Source organism: Lonchura striata, chromosome 6 (genome assembly GCF_046129695.1).
Source record: "Lonchura striata isolate bLonStr1 chromosome 6, bLonStr1.mat, whole genome shotgun sequence".
Taxonomy (NCBI): domain Eukaryota; kingdom Metazoa; phylum Chordata; class Aves; order Passeriformes; family Estrildidae; genus Lonchura; species Lonchura striata.
In genome coordinates this window covers 64,740,535-64,755,527 of record NC_134608.1, presented here as the reverse complement: position 1 = coordinate 64,755,527, position 14,993 = coordinate 64,740,535, and the positions used below count along the sequence as shown (strand labels likewise).

Below are 14,993 nucleotides of genomic sequence, written 5' to 3'. Positions count from 1 at the left end.
AACTAGTGATAAAGTCCACGACCTGACACCCTGAGGAGTCGGGGTGCTGGTAGCAGTCCAGTTGGAATGACAGCTGCTCCTCTTGCAGTGGCTGATGAATTGCAGCTGCAGTGGTGATCTTTAGAAGGGTATAGTTTTCCTCTGAAGATCTGGTGGCAGTCAGGTCGGTCTTCCTCTGCGCCGGGGCCGCCTCTGAGCTCCGCCGCCGCCGCCTCACTGCGCTCCAGCCGCTTCTCCAGGAATCCCGCCGAAGTAGCTGCTTCTCTGGCAATCCCCCAAAGAGAGAGCTGCTCTGTCCCCAAAAAGGTACCACTTTATACCATAAAAGAGTGCTTGGCTTCCCCCTCTGGGTGGAACATCTCACAATGGGATGGTGTTACATTTACCAGCCCTGCAGTGAGTCAGTCAATGGTGTATAAACAAACCATTACCTCTACGAGGAAAACCATTGTCTTTGGGAGAGATAACAAACCTGCCCCAACCTTCAACAGCTGGCAAATAGAATACAAGCTTATCTTACAAACCAGGACACACAGCTCAAGTCTGCAGAGTGTACACCTTCAAGAGAAAACATGCCACCACCCAAAAATAAGCTTGTTCAATAACTTCTGAAATGAAATCAATCTGGGATGACCCCAAATGAGTTTTTGCAGCTTGCTCAAGAAGTAGCTCAGCCCTTCTCTGAACAGTTCTCTCTCCCACCTGCCTTTTACTACCCAACTGCTCCCTCTTTTCCCCCAGTGAGTTCCCAGCCTATTCCAGTCTCCATCACACTGTTGCCTTCCCTGGTGCCCCTCACCATGAGGAAGGCTGAGCCCCAGGCAAAGGGACTCATCCTGTCACTGGCTGAGGAGCAGCAATGTCTCAGAGGTCTGGTGGGATTTTAGTGTCATTCAGAGCTGCTCTCCAGCCCCCAGCTCTCCTCACTGCTGAGTTCCCGCTCCCTTTTCCTCGTCCTTGCAGCAGGATGAGCTCTGTGAATCCCCTGGAGCCTCCCCACTCTTCCCAGCCCACGCACCCACCTCAGTTAGGCTGAAGCTGCAGCTTCTGTGTCTCCTCTGGCACACCAGTGCAGTCCCCTGTGCAGGGAGCCCCAGCCCCAGAGCACAGCACTCAGCAGTGCAGTCGGGGCTGGAGCAGCTGCCCTGCAGCCCTGCCTTGGCTCTTTGTGGCAGGGAATGCTCCCTGTTTGCAGCTGTCCCTGCAGGATGGCCCCAGGGCAGAGCCCAGCCGGGCTCCCACTGCAGCCCCTGAAGCTTGGGGCAGACAGTGGTCCCAGAGCTGAGGTTCACGGGGAGCTCCCGGAGCTGTGCCTCGCACTCTGTTGCCGTGTGTCACCGTGCAGGCTGGCTTGTACGGGGTGAATGTACCAGCCCTGGTTTGACTGACAGGGGCCGGGCCCATCACATCTCTCCCAAGGCTGCAGGCATTGCCCAGGCCAAAATCTGAAGGGGCACAGAGATCAGAGCAGTGAAATCATCCAGACTGGGTTTTCAAAGGCCCTTTAGAAGGAAGGGCTTGAGAATAAACGTGCTCTGTTTGCCTCACGAACATCGGGGTGAGTGGTCTCTTTGGCTCCAACCCACTTTCCTCCCCGAGCCAACGTTACCCACTCCCTCACACGTCCCCCCCGTGCCTTCCCACTGCCTTGTCCTGTCAGGGCTTCCGCAGCCCCTCATCCCTTCGTGGCCCCGTCCCCTCAGGGTCTCCCCAGCCCGGCCAACCTGCCCGGCAGCAGCGCCGCAGCCCCACAGGAGCTCCAGAGGAGCCCCACCAAGAGGCACCTGGGAGCCCTCAGCAATCCAGCCAGGAACACACGGGCAGGAGGACACGGATGGCGCTTCCTGCCTGGGACAGGGCTTGTGGCCATCTCCAGGCACCGCTCTCACAGAGATCCCCACAGCTCCAGCCCCTGCCCATCTGCTGTGTGGGCAGCACAAAGGCTTCATCAGAGCCACCAAAGGCCAAGGGGCTTCTGGCCATTTTCCCTGCAACCCTGCATGCCTGGGCAGCTTGCTGAGCCCAGGAACACTTTTCTCCCTCTTCCCCTTGGCCCTGCAGAGCCTGGGTAGCCAAAGAAAGATCCTGGGAGTCTGTCTATAGCAACACATCCTATATTTAAAGATAAAGAAAAACAAAAAGAAAGAAAAGAACAATCTTAAAGAAACTAAACATTCCTGCTGGCTCAGGTGGCCCCAGCAGACAGAGCCTTTGGGATCAGCTCTCTGCAGAGCTCCAGCAGCGCAGCCAGCCGAGCCCCGACAGACGAGGCCGTCTCCTCCATGCCCTGCAGAGCCGATCATGCAGGTTGTCAAAGATGGAATATGGAGCTCTCTCTGCTTCCTGGAGGATGCACAATGTTTGTACTGCCAGGCTTGTGACGGCGACGCTGGTGTCATTTTCCATGCCTTCAAGGGCTGAAAGAGAGAGGAACAGAGCCATGGTCAGTTCCCACATCTGAGGGGACCCGAGGGGACTCTGTGCCAGGGCCATCCCAGCCGGCTCTGGCCATGGCCAGCAGGGAGCAGGGACCAGCTGGATCAGCCCAAAGCTGCTGGCCACGAATCCCCCAGGTGCCCTGAAAGCTCTGTGTGCTCTGCCCACGCCGGCCCTGGTCCGCACAGGGAGCAGAGCCCTCCGCAGCCGGGGCAGGGCTCGCAGCTCCCCCGGCAGCCCCCGCTGGCAGCCCGCTGCCCTCACTCACCCTCAGAGAGGAGCTGGAGCTCTTCCTTCCTCCCCCTCAGGTGCCGCCCGGCCGTCCCTGGGAACACAGAGCCTGTCAGGCCCAGGGCACAGCTCCCTGCCAGCGGCGCCGCCAGCCCTGTGCCCACACGCCCTCCTGGCCCGGCTCGTGGCTCACCCATGAACCTGACGGCCGCCTCTCGCAGGGGCTCCTGTGGGCTCTGCAGGTAGGGCAGGGCCCGGCGCAGGTGCTCGGCCACGCTGCTGCTGTCCTCTGCCAGCTGGAGAGAGCGGCAGGAGGGAAGGGTTGGCCCCGCAGCCCCCCGGGCCGGGGCTCCATGGGCACCCGGCTCGGGCCGCAGGAGCCTGGAGCAGAGCCCGCGCGGCCTCGGGCTGCAGCAGCGGGCAGGGGCACAGCTGCCAGCCCGCACACCGAGCACCGCGCTCAGGGGCTGCTCCAGGCTGGGGCTGCGGCTTCCCGGCCCTCCTTACCAGGCACTCGGGGAACTGCCACAGCTTCTGGTTCTGCACCAGCTCTCCAAGATCCCTCCTCTTGAGGAACTCGGCCGCACAGAGCAGCGTTTCCTGAGAAGCCTGGAGAGCACCAGAGACGCGGAGATGGCCCCACAGCCCAGGGCGCAAAAGAACAACGCTGGGCTGCCAGGGAGCCTCTGCTCTGCCACGGCACACCTTCCCACTTTGACCTTTTTGTTTTTATAGTCCCTTTTTATTTCCAGGTGACGTATTTTCTCTCGATGCACTCTGTGCCGGTGCAATTGGTTGCTGGGGGTCTTTTTTTCTGCCCTTGGTGGTCATAGGAATGAAGGCTCCTCATCTTCCTTGCAGATTGTCCTTGGCCTAAAAGTCAACTTGTATATAATCAGTTACACAGTCTTCTATGCTAGTTGCATTCCCTACTCAGTTCAAATTATCTCCTTTAACATTCATTTTGATGAACACCGACCATTTTATTTATTACACCCACTCTCTCCCAGTGCCCCCCAGCGTGTCCATCTCTCTGCTGCCCTCGAGCTCCCAGCCCGGCCCCGGCCGCCTGCTCCCATCCAGCTGAGGTGGTTCCAGGGCCAGCAGGAGCTCTCTGTGGTGGCCACCAACGTGGTCCCCAACGGGGACTGGACCCACCAGCTCCTGGTGCTGCTGGAAACCCCAACCCAGGCTGGGCTCACCTCAGCCTGGAACTCCCTGTGACCCAGAACTGGGGTACAGGGGAGGAACTGGGGGTGCTGGGAGAGCCACTGGGATGTGCTGGGAGCACCTGGGAGGGAGTTGGAGAGAGCCTGATTTTAACTGGGAGAGGAGGTTGTAGGTTTGGAAGGGCTAAGAAGAGGTTTGAAGGATACTGGGGAGGGTAGGATGGGGTTCTGGAAGTCCTGGTAGGCACTGGGAAGAGACTGGGAGAGGATTTGGGGGTCCTGGGGCAGTGGGGGCGACTGGAAGGAGGCTGTGGGATCCTGAGAGGGACAGGAGGGGCTTTGGTGGGTCCTGGGGAGGTCAGGAAGGGATCAAGAGGGAGGTTTCAGGGGATCCTAAGTGGGCTGGGAGTGACCTGGAGGGTGCTTGGAGGGGTCTGGGTGTCTGTGAGAGTTTTTGGGAGATCCTGACCCCTGTGGAAACTCCAGAGATGCTGCTGGATGCTGCCACAGCAAGATGCTGACAGGAACTGGAGACTCCTGAGTTGGGTTTTGTCTTCCTGGCACTGGGGATCGGGTTCTACCTGCACAAGAGAGTCTGGGGAGTCCCGTGAGTCGTGTCCCCTCTCCTCTGGAGTTTGTGTGTTCCCCAGGGCCCCCAGCCCAGTGTCACCCCCTTTTCTCTGCCCACTGAGCTCCTGAGCCGACCAGCCCCTCCCAGTGGCCTCGGGCCCGGCCAGCACCCCCCCACTCCATCCCCAGGCTGATTTTGGGGGGGTCGAGTGTCCCCCAGCCCTGCTGTCCCTCTGCCCCTGCCCCCTGCTCCCAGTGTTCCCAGTAAAGCTTCCCAGTTAAACCCAGCCCAGTTCATGGGGGCACTGGGGAGGGACTTGGGGGGACCCCACGGCGGGGCCGGCCCTGGGCAGGGAGGGCGGGTCCAGGTGGGGAACACTGCCTGCTGCGGGTCTGCCCGGCAACTGGTGAGTCATCAGCCCCGCTCTCGCTGATTGGCTGACTCTTCTCCACCGCGTTCTCTCATTGGCTGAGGAGAGGCCCGGCAGTGCAGAGAAGGAACGGGAGAGATCCCGCCCCGAGCACCGGCACGGGGACAACAGACCCAGCCTGGGCACAGGGAGGGAATTTATTACCAACCAAACCACGGCAGCACCAGGAGAAGGGAAAGAAATCCCTCCAGCACCTTCCCCCACCCAACGGGGATCACCCACAACAGGGTTATCCACCATGGAGAGACGGGGACATACGAGTTTAGACCAAAGCCAATTTTATTGAGTGTACCAGGTGTTTATACAGGGATTGACTTGTATGGGGCTTATAGAGGGCTCTGTTTTTGGTAACAATTTCCCATTGGGTACACATTCTTCATGACATCACATCACCTGGTAACACTGAGCTCTTTCCTCACTCTCTTCCCTCACTCCAAGCTCTTTCCTCACTCAGGGCACTCACAGGGCTTCCCTTAGTGGTGCCTCCGTTGGTGTGTGGTCAAGTTTGAGCTCATGGAGAAGCTCTTCCCACACTTCCCACACTCGTAGGGCCTCTCCCCGGTGTGGATGCGCTGGTGCATGGTGAGGTGGCAGTTTCGTTTGAAGCCCTTCCCACATTCAGGGCAGCGGAACGGCCTCTCCTCTGTGTGAATCCGCTCATGTAGGAGGACACTGGAGCTGGTCTGAAACCTCTTCCCACACTGGGGACACTCGTAGGGCCGTTCCCCAGTGTGGATGCGCTGGTGTGTTCTCAGGGCAGAGCTCCACCCAAAGCTCTTCCCACATTCCAAACAGTCATAGGGCCGTTCCCCAGTGTGGATCACCTGGTGCTCGATCAGGCCAGACATGTGTATGAAACTCTTCTGACACTTCCCACACTCGTAGGGCCTCTCTCCAGTGTGGATGCGCCGGTGCATAGTGAGGTTGGAGTTTTGCTTGAAGCCCTTCCCACAGTCGGGGCAGCGGTAGGGCCTCTCCTCTGTGTGAATCCTCTCATGTATGAGGAGATTGGCAGTGGTCCGAAACCTCTTCCCACACTCCCCACACTCGTAGGGCCTCTCCCCAGTGTGGATCCTCTGATGACAGACCAGTCTGGAGCTCCGGCTGAAATCCTTCCCACATTCCAAGCACTTGTGGGGCTTCTCCCTGCCACGAGGTTTCTCCACCAGCTCCGAGCTCCGCCTGGATCTCCGCCCCCCTTCCTGGCTCAGAGGGACTCTTTCCTCCCCGCAGCTCCCTGGGCTGGGTTTGCAGCTCCTCCTCCTGCAGCATCTCCGGGGCTTTTCCTCCTCCATCCAGCCACGCCCTGGTAATGTCAAATCCTGGTTTGGGGAAAAAACAGGAGGAGAGCATCTTGGACTGGAGGTTCCTCCTTGCCCAAGGAGGAAGTTATTGGGAATCTTGTGTCTATAAGAAACCCCAGGGAAAGCAAGGTTTCTTAAGACACAAAACACCAAGATTCAGCCCAAAAATCCTGCAAACTTCAAGACACAGAACAAAAACTCCCTAAACATAACAGCTCAGGAAAAACCTCCTCCAAAACATAAAGATTCAGCTGCCACATAAAACCAAAGCACCAACATTTAGCCCAAGAAAGCTCAGAAACACCAAGATTCACCCCCTGAAAATCGTGGACCCCCCTCCATAGTCACCTGCTGCATGTGGGGGGAGCAGCGCTCCTGGGGCTGGGGGGGAGGCTGCAGACACAGGGAGGGGTGGAACCTTCTGCTGCTTCCTCTTTCTGCTCCTCCTCCTCCTCCTGTGTCTCTACTCTTCCTCACACTCCTTTTCCTCCTGCTATTTTTCCTTCTCCTGCACAATCCCACCTTCTCCTGCCACCTGCATCGTCTGACCATTTCGTTCCTCAAGCCTGCTTCTCCTTCCCTTCTCCTCCTGCCCCCAGGCCCAGCACCCACTGCCGGCTCCCTCTTCCCCCCAGCCCCACAGCATCCCAGCGCAGGGGCAGGGATGGAGCTGGGGCAGGTCGGGCTGGGGCAGCGCTGGGCTCTCGGCCGCTCCCGCCCGCACTCGGTCCCCACTGCAGCCGCTCCCGCCAGGACAGCGCGGGGGGGCCCGGCCTTGGCGCTGCCCCACTCCCACCTCCCCAAATTCCCCTCGCGGGGCCATGGGGCCGAGGGGGGGCGCAGGTGGGTCCAGGTGGGGAACGCGGGGAGCTGCGAGTCTGCCTGGCAACTGGTGAGTCATCAGCGCCGCGGGCTCTGATTGGCTGAGCTCTGCCCGAGCCCTGGGGCTGCAGCACAGAGGGGACACCCTGCTCCAGGGGGGATGTCCCACAAACGGGGGACCCCATGGGAGGAACAACAGGAAAGTGTCTTTACAAACAGATGCTCTGAAGCTGCTCGGATATGGCACCAGGGACATCTACGTAAGGAAGTGACAGGAGAAGCAATCAGTTTCAGAAAAAGTTATTAATTGATGACACAAATTGCTGCTCAGCCAAGGTCCTGCTCAATTCATGAATTTACAGAAGAACAACAAAGCCTTAACAGATCCATGAATATCGTTTGCTATATAAAAGTGGGGCGCACATGAAGCTGGGTATGTAGTAGGTGGATTGGGAAGTCTGTAGCGCTCAAGTACTTCAGCCAATGGGGAAAGCAGAGGGAGATGTGGCCAGGAAAATTAGGTTGAAAAGGAAGCTGTGTCCTCCAACAATTGGAGAGATCCCATGGGGAATGTCCCATGGCCTCTCCCATTTTTAGGAATAAAATTCCATTTACAGGACTCCTCTGTCTGCTCTGTGGACAGAATCCTCTGGTGATGTCAATTTTTCCACACACCCTGGGGCTCATCCCAAATTCCTTCCACCCTCCGGGGCAGATGGCAGGGAGTGCAGCTGAAGGTGCCTCACCCACTTTGGGTGATCGGCTCCCTTGGCTGGTGGCGGCACCGGGGATTGATTGGGGACCCGGGAGTGACCAGGAGACAGACGAGTGACACATCAGGGGGTCTGGGAAGAGTCAGCAGGGAGAGAGCACTGAAAATCTCATCAGTGAGTGCCCTGGGATCCTCGGGGAGTGAACATGGCAGGGCACCCATGGAGGGGAGAAAAGGGAAAGCCAGGGAGGAGTCCTGGCCAAAGGGATGATGATCCCAAAATGTCTCTGAAGGGTCCCTTGGGAGAATGCTGAGGTAGTTTGCACATTCCCCCAGAGGTAATTAAGGACATGGACACCCAGGGAGGAAATAAGGGAAATTGAGAAGGCATTTGGAAAACAAGGGAATGGAGGGTGTTGGTGTGCTGGGAAGGGATCAGGTGAAGGGGGAGTGTGCAGCAATATCATTACAGCAAGAGGCAGCAGGAGGAATCTATGTGGTAATAAAAAGGATGACGGAAAAGAGGAGAAGGAGAAAAATACTCAGGATTGGGATGATTTTCAGCAGGGTCTTATTCTCGAAATTTGCCAGTTGATCCAGATCCTTTCCATCCCCGGTTTCCAGGAGAGGAAAAGCAGGAGGTCAGGATGGCAGGGGTTTCTCTGCGGTGGCAGCGGCAGCACCGGGCGCAGAGGTGCGGCACCGGGAGCACGGGCTGGGGCCTGTGGGGAGCTGCGGGGCCGGGCCGGGGCTGTGGGGCAGCCGGGGCTCAGCGCCGGGCGCTGCCTGACCCCACCAGCCCCGGGCAGGGCCGGCAGTGGCCCCCGGCCCCCAGGAGGCTGCGGGACGCCCCGGCCGCTGCCCGGCCCCGGGGAGCTGCCGGCCCTGCCCGCCGGGGGGGCCGCCTTTGGACACTGCGGCAGGACAGGCACCGGCTCTGCCACACGGGCTGGGCAGGGACCCTGAGCACAAGGGGGAACACAAAGGAACAGCTGGGAAATGCAGAGTGCACATGAAGGATCAGGATTTGCTGTTCAGGATTTGCTTTGGGTCCCTGCAGAAAGGAAAGGTTTTGCAGAAAGCTCAGCAGCTCTCAGAGGATGAGCACCCACAGGCAGTGACCGGGGCTGCAGGAGTGGCACAAGAAGCCCTGCAGCACTTGGGCACAAGGGCACAGCAGCTGAAGGCAAGAAGGGATGAGCAAAAGGCCAAGCTGAAGGCAAAGGCCATGGCAGAGTTCCCTCAGCCCCTGAGGGATCAACCCCAGGGCCCAAGGGGGCCCCAGCACCCAGGGCATGACGGGGTCGGCCACAAGCACCTGGCAGAGGCATTGCCCTCCTGGCCAGGGCAGAGCCCACCCAAACAGCCCCTGGGAAGGAGTCAGGGCTCCAGCTGCAGCCCACAAGGACACTGCAAGCACAGACAGCAGCACCCTCAGCAGGAGCAAGTCCACCCCTGCATGGACATGGATTGGCAGGGCTCTCTGAGCTCCCATCCCACCGGGGACCCACCACACTGGAGCCCTGGAGAACATTCAGGCTGGGTCTGCATCCAGAGGAGGCCTCTCCTGATGGACACAGGGGCCTCTCCATCCACTCTGAATATTACACCTAAGGGGGGAAAATTGTAAAGGAATGTTTAATTATTAAGGGAATAAATGGGAAAGCTGAGCTGGTGTCATTTGTTCAATCACTGTTAGGAGCTGAAGAGGATAGGTTTGAAATAAACTAATTTCTTTTTCTTCCTACTTTGATTGTTATTAACTAGGAAGGAATTTGATGGTGGTATTGTAATATTGTAAAAGGTGATACAGAGGCTATTGCTGCTGTACCTTTGTGTCAAATGTCTGGGAAGGCCAATGCTGAAAGGAACCAGAGGTGTGGGCAGCCCCATGGAAAGACGGAAAATTTGATGTGGAGCCTCTCCAAATTACTTGGAAGCAACCAGGACAAGTGGTGTCTAAAAGCAACACCCTGTTCCAGGGGAGGGAAGGAAGGGCTCACAGCCTGGTATGGAGTCCCTGCTAAAGGCAGTGCTTTGAGAGCCAGGGTTGTCTCCCTACAGCACTCCTATCCTGCACTCAAGGAATCAGATGGCTCCAATGAGGAGGACAAGAACAAGTGCTAGACAAAGCCCCTCTGAAATGGCTGAATTTTCTGGCTAAAAGTCATATCTTGAGTATTTGAAAAAAAATTGCAAATGGTGGAGAAAAAGGTTAAATATATGGGACATAATTTGACTGAAGGATTGACCCAGAGAGAGTCTAGGCAATTTCAGATGTAAAGAAGTAAACTAAAATAAGGAAAAGACCAAAACGAGCTGCAACAATTCTGAGAATTAAAACACAAATACACAATGTGGATTGAGGATTCTAAGTTCCAGCCAGAACATTGTAGGACTTTTTAACCCCAGACAGCCTCCATGCTGTGGTATGGACAGGAGAAAGTGAGCAAAACTTGAGAAAATGAACAACCAAAACTATTGATGCCTGAGCTGGGGCTCTTGCAGACTCAGAAAAGAAATTCGAATTGTAGGTGAATGTTCAACGGGGCCATGCCAAAGGAATCCTTGGGCCAAAATGTTTCACCCAGTGGCCAGAGTGGCCTTATTGTCTGCAGAATTGTGCAGCCACAGCTTCAATGGGAACTGAGGCCCAAAAGCTGATGACAACAGGATCTCCAACTGTTCCAGTCTGCCATCAAGTTCAAGCTTTGATAAGCAAAAGAGCCTCGCAATGGATGAGCAGTGCTCGGTTATTACAGTGTGAAACTTGTTCAGTGGCACAGGAGGATTCAGAACTGAGGACAGGGGAAGGGTTTAACCCAGCCTCCTGTTTGAACAGCCCACAGAGGGGCTGGGAAGAAACCCAGCACTGCATTCAAGTGACACAGCTCCAGACCCAGCCTGGGGGAGATTCAGGAGACATTGCCTGGCCTGAGGCAGAAAATGTCTTTGTGGATGGCTCTTCAAGGGCAGCAGAAGGGAAAAGAGTTCCAAGACACGCTGTTATTGAGGAAAGGGAATCAGACAAAGCGCAGGTTACCCCCATGGTCAGCTCAACCAGCACAGCTGTGTGTGCTTGTAAGAGCCTGGCACTGAAATGCCCTGAGCAGGAAGGCTTCAATATCTTCTGGTGACACCATCTCACCTAACAGGGGGGTAAAAGCAATTCTGACTGCTCAGCAACCACTGGATCACTTATTAAGATATTTCTAAAAGACATAATTCCAATAAAAGGGATTGTGGAAGCCATAGACTCAGAGAGCAGAACTAATTTTGGAGGAGAGATCCTCCAGGGGGTTATGGCAGCTTTAGGAATACAATGGGACCTCCAGAACCCCTGGCACCCCCACAGCTCAGGCTGGGTACAAAGAATAAATGGGGAAAGAAAGAAACACCTTTGGAAACTGGGATAGAGATCAAGATGCCATGGGGACGGCTTTTGCCATTGGCTTGGGTAAGAAGAGCCAGACCCAGGACAGATATTCGATTCTCTCCCTTCCAATTGATCTCGGAATTCCTTACCTGGTAATTCTGCACCTAGTGCAGGGTGGAGATAAGGGATGCACATTTAAAGCAGTCTGTGGCCAGAATCCTGTCTCTGGTGCAATCTCTCCCCCAGGAAGCTGGGCTGGCACAGAGCCTGCCTTGGCACTTTGCTGTTGCCAACATCCAAGCAGGACATGGGCTCTGCCTGAGGAGTGCAAAGCAGCACCACTGGTGGCCAAGTGGCGTGGCCCATGCCAAGGGGCCCGAGGCCAGAAACAGCCGCCAGCACAGCTGAACACGGGGGGACCCCTCAGCCTGGGCTCCAGGTCTCTGCAGCCCCGGAGATTTGCACTTCCCGCCTGCAGCAGGAGGATGGGAGGCCCCCCTGAGCCTGCACTGAAGGCAGCGCAGCAGCAGCCAGGGCTCCACAGCGGGGCAAGGCCCTGGGCCTGCCCACACCTCCTCTGCTGAAATCCTCGGCCTGGCCACCCTCCCTGGGCAGCTCCAGCCACCGGGGCCAGCCCTTGCTGCCACTGCTGCAGCTTCAGTGCTCTCTGGGCCTGCACTGCCACAGCTGCTGGGGACACACCGGGACAATTCCACTCTGGCTCTCACTCACACTCACACGCTGCCCTGCCTGCCAGTGCATCCATGGAAAATAGACCAGCTCATAGACTTGAACATTGTTAACCTTTGATTTCTCTACTCAGGCTTGCTTTGCCTTGGCCTTAGGGAAAGAAATGTTAAAGGTTTTGTTAAGGGATGTTACACCACTCAGTGGAGATGAGTTTAACATCTCAACACACTGGGAATGGCCCAAAAGAGACCCACAAAGATAACGACCAGCAGCAAAACATCAACCCCAGCAGCAAACAGCAACCAACACCTACCCCAGACACTGCCCCCGGCAGGGCTGCAGACACCTGGTCTGCAAAAGGCTGAGAAGGAAATCCAGCACTTCCCACCTCATTAACAGCACAAGCAAAGAAATCCCGGTCCAACAGGAAACCAAATAGTAAAAACTGCACAGCTTGAAACTACAGAACATTAAACCAGTGGATTTAGAGTGGTTCAGACTATATCAAGTTTGGGAAAAATCAACTAAAACCCATGTGTCATTGAACAATTTTCTCTGCACACCCGAACTATGTGGGGATGGAATGATTTCTGTTGCACATCCTGGCCAGAATCAAGGAATGCCTTGACTCTAACACTAAACATATTGGTGGAGTTTTTCTTTTTCCTGCAGTTTCAGTGCAAAGTTTAGAGCCTTGGAGTATTTTTTGTATTACTCCTATTTCTATGTTGCCAGTTAGGTTTGGGTCAGGGATGTGAGAATGAGTTTTTACTTTGAAGAGAAGTAGAAACAACTGAATTGCCTTGGAATGTTTTTGTGTATGCTTGTGCATAGCTCTTAGAGATACCAAAATTTTGGTCCTGGCTTTTTAATATTCACCTTTAGGCTGCATTTTTGTGAAAAATGCATATTTATGATTGGCTTTTTGCAAATGTTACAATGAATATTATATGTGTAATGTTAGAAAGTTATGCTGTATTAATTCCCTTACATATTGTGTTAAGTGTAGTTTTAGGTTACAACATAATGTTAAAATAGAGACAATGTATGTGGGGGGAGTTTTCTTTTTAGGAATGAGATACTCACTTCGAAGAACACCTAAATCTTCCAAAGGAAAGGAATTTATGGCTTCTTATCAGAAGAAGCTAATTTCTTCAGGCCTTGCTCAGACTTGAAGACACCAGGGGATTAAAGGGAACAGTTGACATACAACAGTTTCTTGTTTAGAATAGGATGTATGCATAACCATGAAGGATGTATGACTATGCAACAAGTGTCTTGGTTTAAGGGTGATTCCTTTGTTCACAAGTCATGCTTTTCTTGACTTAAGTGTCCGAGAGCATCCGGACATCTGTAATTCTTTGCTTTTTATTGTCTTGTAATTGTCCTAAATCTAAACTTTATTACTCTAATTGTATTATTATTTTTATAACCATTTTATTACTATTAAACTTTTAAAATTTTAATAACCAAGTGATTGGCGTTTTTCACAATTTTGGTAGCAGAGGATTGTTGCTAACACCTCTCTGCCGGTGCCTTAGGAGACTCAGTGAAGAGACGCATCCTGCCCTGGTTGGGCAGCTTTGCTCTGTTCCCCTGGTGTGTGACTGACAGACAGACACAGATTTTGATCCAGGGACAAAAGGAGACAATAAAACAAAGGAAAGTGAAAGGATTCCCTAAAACTGCGGTAATTAGCCCTAAGATTAATGTGTACATGAAGAACAAAGACCTAAGGAAAGAGGATAGGTGAGTATTTGTTGGGATGGGGTGGATAAGGGGGGAATGAATGCGTGTGAATGAGAGGTGAGCTGGTTATCCCAGACTTGCCAAATGAGAGCGGAGTTTCCCATGCTGCCTTTCCGTCTTTTTCGCGAGAAAAGCGGCCAGTAAAGAGACGAGGCATGTGAAAACAAGAGTGAGAGAAACCCCCCTGGGGAAACTGGGACTGGGTCTCCGGGAAGAAGTGGGACACCTTGGTGGGGGGGATAGAAAATTAAAAAAAAATAAAAGGGTAAAAAAGAGAGGGTCTTCCTTGGAGGGTCATTAATTTGCTCAGTTTAGGGATTAATATCCTGAGAGCACTCAGGGTTGCCGGATCGAAGGATATCCAAGAGAATCTGGGGTTGTGGCTGGATTGAGGGATATCCAAGAACACAGGAACTGGCCGGTAACACCTAAAAGTGTAATAGGTGTGTTAAAATTCTGCAGAATCACCGGACATCCAGGATTAATAGACATCCAGGATGAAACCTGCTGGGTTGATGGATAAGGGTTACAGTCCAAGAGCACTCAGAATAAATGTAGATATGCAATATAAATTGTTTGAAAGTAAAAGGTACCTTGTTGTTGAACGTGAGAGTGAGTGAAAAATAAGAGTGAGCGTGAGCAAATGAAAAGTACATATAACACTATTGTGAAGTCAAGAAGTATGAATGAACAGGCTTGAGGGTGTCAATGTGTGTGAGAGTGAGAGATAAAGGTGAGTAAATGTAGATGATTGGAAGTATATGTAATGTAGATTGTTTATTTTGAGCTTTATATTATTTCCTTGAAGGAAGGTGGATGATTTTGGATTATATTGTGTTAAATGATATTGTGAGAAAAAGGACTTTTTGTGTAGTTGAATGAAGGTGGTAATTCAGGTTGTTAGAGAAAGTGGGAAACAAAGGCATGGAATGACTAGGTAAGATTTTGGAAAATGGGACTAAAAACGTGTAAAAAAGAAGACAAAGGGAAAGAAAAGAGAGGGGAACAAGAGGGGAAAAGAGGAAAAGGAGTGGGATCCTTCACAGGTTTTGCCCCCTCCGCCCCTGTTCACGCCCGCTTCGGCCCCGCCTGCCCCGGTGCCGGCGCCTGTCCCGGCCCCGCTCGCCGCCCGCTCCTGCCCCGCTCCCGTCCCAGGCGCGGGTTCGCTGCTCTCAGCGGCTGCTCCTGCCCCGGTTCCCGTCCCGGCTGTGAGCCCACCGCCCACAGCGGCCGCTCTGCCGGTCCCGCCCGCCGCAGCGCTCCCGGTCCCGCCCCGCCGCCCGCAGCCGCTGTGCCCGGCCCCGTCCCGCTGCTCGCGGCTGCCCGGCCGGCCCCGGCCCCGGCCCGCCCGGCTGCTCCGCCCGCCGGGCTCCCGGCGCTCCCGCCCGGCCCATCCCGGGGCTCCTCCCGCGGCTGATTTCTCTGCCCCAGCCCCGGCGACTCTGCCCGTCCCGGCTGCGCTGGGCACCGCCGCTGCTGCTTTGCCTCTGCCGGGAGCACCGG

The 14,993-nt window shown here is 54.7% G+C and overlaps 1 protein-coding gene across 1 annotated transcript in view; it reads right to left on the bottom strand.

Moving 5' to 3' along the window:
* LOC144246548 (uncharacterized) overlaps nucleotides 1–14,993 on the bottom strand; it is a 319,583-nt gene that overhangs the window by 71,409 nt on the left and 233,181 nt on the right. Inside the window, 1 exon segment of the mRNA XM_077784459.1 lies at nucleotides 5,528–5,983. Coding sequence (XP_077640585.1) covers nucleotides 5,528–5,983 — 456 coding nt within the window.